Consider the following 8,933-nt stretch of genomic DNA (forward strand, 5'->3'; position numbering starts at 1 on the left):
CCCAATCGAACGGCTCTGGTGGTTCGAACAGTTCCACTAGGTCGAACGTATTGGCCATTACCTCCGGGCAGTGGTCCTCTAAATTGCGGAGCCACTGGACGTCGCCCTATAGGTGGTCTAATTCCTCCCGCTTTCGCGCCCTCTACCACCTGACTCATTCCCACGAAGTGGCCCCTTCCCTCCGCTCTATCTCCGGCTCAGGAACCGGCAGTACTTCCGATTCCTCGAGCATAATATCGATGAGCTGGAAAAATTAACATTAAATGAATATAATTATATTATAAATAATATATAATATTTTAAATCGGCTAATAGAGCCCAAGCGCGAAAAATTAATTCTTCAGAACTGTATCTCTTGGTTTGAGATTACTAAGTTCCATATATAAATTAATTTCGAACTTACATATGGAAAAAATAGGCAAGAAAAATATAGGTCCAAAATGTCGCTGAAGCGGTAAGAGCAGTCGCCCGGAAAGTGAAAGACGCGGGTTCGACATGACATGCCGGACACATGTTGGCCAAGAAGATTGTGAACAATCGTTCTTGGCAATGGTGATGCGGCACATCCCTGTACCGCATCGTCTCGTGCCTGTGAATGACGGAAATGATTGCAAATCTCTCCCTGTTTCTCATGAAACAGGGAATGCAGATTTTGATGGACCACGGTGCGACGTACGAATACATTACGCACACTTTCGTGTTCTCATCGAGGGATACAATGGCTCGATTCTCCAATGTATTTTCGCGAGACGACTCAATCACGCGATCACTTTTGTAGCCATCGTCTACTATTTGCTGATGTTCTTCTTCTTCTTCTTCTTGTCGGATAATGTCCGGCACGATTTCCATTTCTTCTATATCGTCCAGGACGATATTCACCTGCCTGTAGTACACAGGGTCGTATATGTCATATTCGTCGTCTTCTTCTTTTTCCTCGTCATCAGAGATCGTGATGACCTCCACTTCCATCTTGTCATCAGAGACGTCATTAGAGATGTTGATCACAATGTCTTCATCCACTGGTATGGGGCACATGTTTCCACAATTTTGACACACAATTTTAGAACACGAAATAAGTCAATGTTCTTACTTCTGCACTTTTGTTAACGTATAGCCACTAAACTTTTGCAGACCGGTCAGTGTGCTCTCGCGGTCATTGTACTATGATTTGAGAGTGCATAAGTTCTTATTATATATTCCACTCAGCCCTTTGTTCTTCATGTGTGATTGCAATTATCTCAGAAAGATGATCTTCGCCGAAATAAAAATAGCGGCTGCTCAGTAGCTGACCATTGTTATTGTGTGCGAACGCGTGAAGGAGAGCGTGAACTGGAGAGCCAAAAAAGCTAAGCCACTTTATTTGAATAACACAAAAGTTTAATTACTGACACAATTTACAATACATTAATCAACAAAAAGTTCAAATTAGATATCCAAAATCGTTTAACAATGGATAAGCGAATCAAGGACGGTCGTTAGCGGTTTTCACAAGCGGATTGACAGCAGTTTGCGTGTAAGAACTCGAAAGACTTCGATGCGCAATTTTTGGGTGCTTCTTTTATCATTGCGGTGCTGAAACCCCACTAATTTTAATGTACCAATTAATTTCTGTGAATTTAAAAAAGGCAAAGGTGATGCGAGGGCGTCTGTCGTAATTGGGTGCCCGTGATCTGCGCGAAATAAGTACGTTTCTGGCATGCGCGAAACGTTCGATAACGTGATTGATTGGCTTTCGGAAGCCACGTGATTGCGCGGCGCATGTCTCTTACGATGCTGATTAGGACGGTATCAGATATGTTCAGTTAAACTATGTTGTGATAGTTGACATATTTTTTATACTAATCTTAATTTATTGCCTACTTGTTTGTCTTAGGTGAACCTTTTTTAATCGGTTTTTTTTTGTATATTTATATACGCAAATGTCGATTTTTACACGACCGAAATAATTAACTTGAATTAATTATAATGATTTTCCTTTGCATCTTTGAACAGTTATGTTTACATTTCCCGCAAAGACATGTCTCTTACAAATATGATACAACGTTTCTCAGAAACGTTGATATATTTTTTGCATATGTTCAGTAATCACTTTTCTAATTAACATTAATGTAATCATTGGGATTATCGAGTTCTGTTATGTGTTGTTTCCATGGCTCTCGCCAATAACTCATTTTACATGAAGAATTATATAAAGTATTCTCAAAGAGGCTTCTGTACAGCTCTTTCGTGTTACGTTTTTTGAAACCTATTTCACGCGCATGTATTGCCTGCACGATTGAGTTTACATGAGTTTTGCTTGTAAGCACGGGCATACTGGTATCTTTGCTTAAGCATATTCTGCGTATCACTTTTCTTTTTTCTTCAAGTTCGGCGATGCGAGCTTTCCGTGATTTTTCATAAAAGAGAAATAATTTTCCAGGTCTTAAATTCCCATAATATCTATCTGGTGGTGGACATTGGTCTTTTAAAATGTCGATACATTTATCACAGTCTTTCAATCAATTGTAATAGGTATATTTATTTTTTTTTCCTACTTTTTAACCCTTTCCTTTCTATACATTGCACTATCATTTTCTTCCATTTTATCGAGACACTTGGACACATATTTTTCCATTAGATTGGCATTGACTATCACATCAACTTTCAATAATTCAAATGGCATCTCATGCAACGGCACCCCTTTGCGACGACTCGTTGGCTGCATATTTATTGTCTGTTACTTTTCACACGTATTACACTTGTGATCACTAACCTCAGTCTATTTTCGCTGACATTCGCTGCAATCCCTAATCATCGGTGCTGGACCGTCAATGTGCGTTCACATCCACGGTCGATTGTAATGCTCAAGACAGCGACGATATGTCTGAACCTCCGGATCCGCCTTGATGTGCTCCGGAAGCTTGTCCCACAAATGTTCTATGAAATAGCCACTTTTACAGTAAAACAATCTTCGGAATATATTGCAGCTGTTCAGCACTTAAACTGAGAATGTCGGAAGCACTTGATAGCATCACAAACATCTTGCACACCGAATGAGGAGAGCGTGCACTTTCGTGGTCACCGTACTATGACCCGGCAGCAGCATCAGCCCTGATTATATATCCCGATCAACCCTTTGTTCTTCAACGTGCAATGATGTAATTGTTAATTCGCAAGAAATAATTGCGATATCTCCCCGCTGATAATTCTCCAAAATTGATAACAATTATAAAGCCGCCGCTCGGCAGATTATCGTTACATCCCTGGTGTAAATTTCACCCCGTCGCAAGCGGCGAAGACATGTCGCAAGGTCGCAAGCGGCGACGTGTTCGCCCCCGATGACGCAAAATATTCTCGCTGATATTTCTTAGAAATAAACAGATAACGTATAGATCAGCAGCAACCGCGCTTGCAGCCACGTATGGGGAGGAAGAAACGCAACTCCCTTAATAATAGATATCTGATTGTCGGCGCTCGCCAAAGAAATGGCGGCAGCTCTTTTGTTTTTAATAATTCTTAGAATTTGATTAACCAGAATTTTTACCTTATCTTATCTTGTAATAGATATCGCTGTAATAAATATCTTATCTTGTAATAGATATCCGCTTATCTTATTTATAAACATATCAGATAACATGAACCGATAAAAGGCCCTTATCAGGTAACCTGAGCTGATAAGATAATCTTATCAGCTAATAAGGCTCTCTCCCCTGCGTGACGTCACTCTCCTCACCCCCGATTTCCCCCCGCCTTTCACCCCTCCTCATTGCCCTTAAGTTAGAACCCTCATAGTATACCTACTATGGACGAAGACAATTCCTCAATAAAATTAGACAGTAATGAGAGTTTAAATTTGTAAATACTTGTTTCGAACCACCCGTTGGCTGCTCGTTAACTCAATATGTACACGCTTCGCGAACGCGACGATCATCCAGCGGTCACATGTCAACAATAATAAGAAGTGGTATTATTTCCCCGCCATCGCGACCGTTGACCTTCTCAGTAGCGCGTTTGGGGAAAAGAGCTCAGATCGCTTCGAGAAGTCGTTCGAGGTACACAAACCAATTGTTCAGTTCCGTATCAGGTGAAACAAAAACGGCAGCGAGAGTTATTGCAAGATAAGGCGTTCAAATCCCCGCAGATTGAGCGAAAGGGGATTGTTGTTGATCATAGTTATTAAGGAAATTAAATTTTGAGTGTTAGTAAAATTTGGAGTTTGCCTTACAATTCCTTGACCACCGAGCCTTCCCGCCAAGGCTGTATCAGCCGCCGTGCTCACAAGCACACATTTGGTCCTTCGAGCCGGATCGGTGGCAAACTCGTATTGTGCAAACTATTCAACGTTCACCTTCGCTGTCGGCTTCACGGATCTCCAATAACTTCCATGGCTACCATCGAGGATCTGCTAGTCGAACAAATCCAAACGATATATTCCATCTCGAGAGTTCTGCCGAATTTTAAAAAACTTGGACAAGCCAAGATGACCCGCGCTGTATCTCAGGAACGACTTGCCGGTCTCAAGGAGTACTTCGCAAAGTGCCAGAGCCTCCACGCGAAGATTACGCGCCTAGCCAGTGCCAAGATGAAGTCGGAGCACGAATATTTCCAAACCGAGCAATTTTTGGCGTGTGAGGTCGTCTACAACCAAACCGCGGACTACATCGTGGAAGTATTAGCCGGATTCGAGATACCATTTCACCAAGCCACAGCAGCAGACGTAAGCGGTTTTTCTGATTCTTCTCGTCCGTCAACTCGTTTACCGAAGCTGAATCTACCTACGTTCGACGGGAGTATCGACAAGTGGGAGAACTTCCGCGACCGATTTACATCGCTTATTCGTTACGATCAAACGCTATCAAATGTAGATCGCATGCATTACCTTATCTCTTGTGTTAAGGGGGAAGCAAGTAACGCGCTAAGCAATCTCGCGGTAACGGATGCTAATTTTCCCGTAGCTTGGGATATTTTGATCGCGCGGTATGATAACAAACGCCGATTAATTAATTGCCATTTACAATCCTTATTAAATTTACCGTCAGCCTCCGCGAACACTTCCAAGGACCTTTGCGCACTCCGCGACCAAACCAACGCGGCAGTACACGCTCTCAAAAATCTCGAGCGACCAGTCGAACATTGGGGTGACATTTTAGTGTTTTTGGTTACGCAAAAACTCGATAAACATTCGCGAGAAGCCTGGGAATTAAAGCACGGCATTACAGTTCCGTATCCCACGTTTGACGAGCTCAATAAATTCTTGAACAATCGAATTCGAGCATTAGAGACAATGCTCCCGGTAAAGCCAAAAGAAAAGTTAACAGACGCGACTAAATCAACGAAAAATAACACTCTCGCATCACATGCGGCTTCGACCTTTACATTCGCTTGTCCTGTGTGTAAGGGCAATCACCTGTTGTACCAATGTTCGACCTTCTTAAACCAAACACCGTCTCAGCGTTTCGACTTTATTCGGAAAAATAACCGTTGCCTTAATTGCTTCAGTTCAAAGCATAACATGAAAGAATGTACAAGCTCGCGCGTATGCAAACAGTGCCATAAAAGGCATCATACGTTATTACACTTTAATGCCGCTACCAAACCGTCAAGTTCGGACCAAACCGTTGCGCCAGAGACAGCCCGCGATAATAGCGAAAGCGAAGTCGCAATTCATTTAGTTTCCGAATCCCTACCGTCGTCCTCGACAATTCTCCTCGCCGTCGCCCGAGTACGGATACATTCGCAACATGACCGCGTTGTTACAGTGCGCGCTCTTATTGACCCGGGATCCGTCGCGACTCTCATTACCGAGTCTGTCGTTCAATGCCTCAAACTTCCGAAAGTTAAAACCTTTGTACATGTCACCGGCGTTGGCGAAGCCGATTCGATTGTGCGTCACGCGACAAAGGTTACGATTACTCCTACGTCTGGCGACGGACCTGCCTACGCGACGAACGCGCTCATTCTCAAAAAATTAACCAAATACTTACCGTGCCAATACCCGTCGACGAGGCACTGGAGGCATGTTTCCGGGCTCAACTTCGCCGATAGCAATCCCATGAGTCGCGAACCGATTAACTTAATCATTGGAGCGGATCTCTACAAAAGATTACTTCGAGAGGGCATTCGTCAGGGTCCCGCAAATTAACCCGTTGCACAAAATACCGCGCTGGGCTGGATTCTATTTGGTCCAATCACTAGCTCATCCACCCATTCTCGAGCTTCCGTTCACGTTCATAACGGAGTCGCAGAGGATCTCGACTCCGCGCTCCGCAATTTCTGGGAGATTGAAGAGATCCCTCAGAAATCACACATGAGTCCTGAGGAAAGCCGTTGCGAGGCTCATTTTGTTGGGACTCACACCCGTACAAATCAAGGACGCTACGTCGTCAGACTACCGTTTCGAGGTGATCTTCCCGTCGCGTTGGGTGATTCACGCCTTACGGCCTTAGCAAGTTTACAACGCCTGGAAAAACGCCTCCACCGTGAGCCGAGTACGGCTTCAGAATACCGCGAGTTCCTATCCGAATATGTTAACCTCGGTCACATGGTCAAGGTAGCCGAGCCCTCGACGGTGGACATCAAGTCCCCGCGATATTATATACCGCACCACGCTGTAAGGCGAGCAACGAGCGAGACGACACGCTTACGCGTCGTATTTAACGCCTCAAACAAGACAACCAACGGCTTGTCGTTAAACGACCAGCTATTGGTCGGCCCAAAATTGCAAATCGACATTGCCACCGTTATTTTGCAATGGCGTTTACACCGATATGTGCTTACTGCCGACATTGCGAAAATGTATCGGCAAATCCTAGTCGATCATCGCGATATCGATTTTCAACGCATTCTATGGCGCGATTTACCTGACAAACCGGTCGACGACTATCGCTTGTTAACTGTCACGTATGGGACAGCTTCCGCGCCGTACCTCGCGCTTCGTGTTCTTAAACAATTAGGGCAAGACAAAGGCGCGCCTCTTCGTGGGTCGCGGCCTTGCCGTGGCGAAGGGGCTCACCCTTTGCAAGAGGATAGTCTTGCAAGGGGTGCCAACAGCGACCTGTACCTCCCGAGGTACACTGCCCCCGGTCCGGGGGGCATGCCCTCCGTCTCTGGGGGCTCTCCTTCGGCGGGTGGAAGATTTCCGCCCCCCTGGGGAGACGGGGCCCATTTCCCCGTTAGAGCTTCGGCTCGTATGTGGTAAGGGACGGCGACCCGGAATTCAAACGCCCGGTGGCATGGCACCGTTAGGAGAAGGGACTGCACGGCGCTTCGGCGCTTCCCTTCCCACAATGCTCTGTGGCCCGACACGCCTGTCGGGTAGGCGGCTTCGCCGCCCGGGGTTTTCTCCCCCCTCCGTCCTGGGGGGGGCTCGTTACGGTGTTTCCTCTGGGAGGTTGGGGGGTGGGCGTCGGCGGCGGGGGCCGCAGTGGAGGGTGCCGCGCGCGATTACCCGAGGGTCTCTGCCCGGAGGGTTTCCCGAGGGGCTTTTGCCCGGAGAGGGTCGCGCCGGCGGAGGGATCGACATGGTCACCCGAGGGGCTTTGCCCGGAGGGTTGTCCCAAGGGGCTTTGCCCGGAGGGGGCCATGTCGATCGGTCCGCGGGGCCCACTAGTGGAGTGGTCCCCGGAGACAGGGAGGTGCCTCAGGGTGCTGGTTGGGGGTCTCCAGGCTGAGTAGCCTGGGTCCCCGTCCCAGCGTCCCTGGGGTAGGCCGCACCCGGGCTGCTCGGACGTTTCCGAGGCGGGGCTGGGTCGGCGTAGACGGCCACGCGTGGTCACCCAAAGGGCATAGCCCGGAGGGATTACCCAAGGGGCATAACCCGGAGGGTGCCGCGGCCGCCTGCCGCCGGGGCCGCACGGACGTTTCTGAGGCGGGTCCCGGCGGCGATAGAGGTTATCCCCGGTCGGTCGGGACCGTTTCCTCTTCCGAACCGACCGACCGGAGAGGCGCTTGTCCCTCGTCGAAAGCCTTCGACGAGAGGGCGCCCACATATGCTGGTCGCCACGGCGTGTAGGGCAGGGCCGGGGAGCGGCGACCCTGTCCAAACCGTCCGTGGGGCCCCCCGGGTGGCGCCGCCCGTCACGGTGCCCGCGTTGTCAGAGGCGCGGGACCCCTGAAAGCCCGTGTGGGCGTCAAATCCCACACGGGTGTGTAAGGGGCTCGGGGTCAGGCCGGGGTGCGGTATCCCCCCGGCCAATGACGTACGTCCCCTCTCCGGGGGAACTCGGGGCCCGGCCTTAAGGTGTGGCCGGTCATGTTTTGGGGCACCCCTTGGTCGGTGGGGGTATACCCTGGGGGACAGGAGCCGTGACGGGAAAGTGGGATAATACAGAGATGAATATTTAAGAGACAACACAACCAACAAACAAGGATGGAGCGGAGACGCGCGCAGGGCATATGGTCCTGAGAGAGAGAAAGGATCCCTGCACCTCAACAGAGGTAGCTAAAGATCTCTGCACCTCAACAGAGGTAGCTAAGGAACATCTATGGACAGGCAAACTGCATAAGGAAGCAAGAATCCAATTATGCAGAGTAGACGGAGACAGCATTTCCTTCTCGAGAGAATCTAACAAAGGAAATAAGAAGAACTCTCCTGAACAGAGGCGCATAACAAGAGAAATAGCCCGAGTGAGAGAAAGGGCGGAAAATCTCTCTAAAAGAAGGGGAATAAAGGAAATGACGGGAACTGATTACGAAGCGGATACCGAAATAGACACCGTGAGCGAAATCAGCTCAATTAAAGATGTACAAGGAGAGTCTACAGTCACAGTGGACCTCCTAAAAGACGGATTCCCTGCTCTTCCTGAAAAAACTCCACAGGAACAGAAGCAAGCGGAAACGACAGAGGGAGAAGAAACTCTACCCTCACCGCTCACAAAGAGGAAGCGAAGCCACAAGGAAACAACTGGGGCGTATCGCAAACTCCTGCAAAAAAAGGAGAAAGAAGAACAAGAAGC

General features: G+C 48.0%; 2 protein-coding genes across 2 annotated transcripts; both read left to right on the forward strand.

Moving 5' to 3' along the window:
- The first annotated feature begins 4,363 nt into the window (after positions 1 to 4,363).
- LOC114937597 (uncharacterized) lies at positions 4,364 to 6,121 on the forward strand. The gene has a single exon (XM_029311112.2). It carries the CDS (start codon positions 4,364 to 4,366, stop codon positions 6,119 to 6,121), a length of 1,758 nt encoding a protein of 585 aa, XP_029166945.2.
- A 165-nt stretch (positions 6,122 to 6,286) lies between these two features.
- LOC146724899 (uncharacterized) lies at positions 6,287 to 7,177 on the forward strand. The gene has a single exon (XM_085488284.1). The coding sequence runs from the start codon at positions 6,287 to 6,289 to the stop codon at positions 7,175 to 7,177; it is 891 nt and encodes a 296-aa protein (XP_085344410.1).
- Positions 7,178 to 8,933: the final 1,756 nt, after the last annotated feature.

Source organism: Nylanderia fulva, unplaced genomic scaffold (genome assembly GCF_048542155.1).
Source record: "Nylanderia fulva isolate GAGA-0341 unplaced genomic scaffold, ASM4854215v1 Scaffold111, whole genome shotgun sequence".
NCBI classification, from domain to species: domain Eukaryota; kingdom Metazoa; phylum Arthropoda; class Insecta; order Hymenoptera; family Formicidae; genus Nylanderia; species Nylanderia fulva.

Excerpts from the sequence above, each read along its gene's own strand:
- LOC146724899 (XM_085488284.1), top strand. The coding sequence starts at position 6,287 with ATGAGTCCTGAGGAAAGCCGTTGCGAGGCTCATTTTGTTGGGACTCAC.
- LOC114937597 (XM_029311112.2), top strand. The coding sequence starts at position 4,364 with ATGGCTACCATCGAGGATCTGCTAGTCGAACAAATCCAAACGATATAT.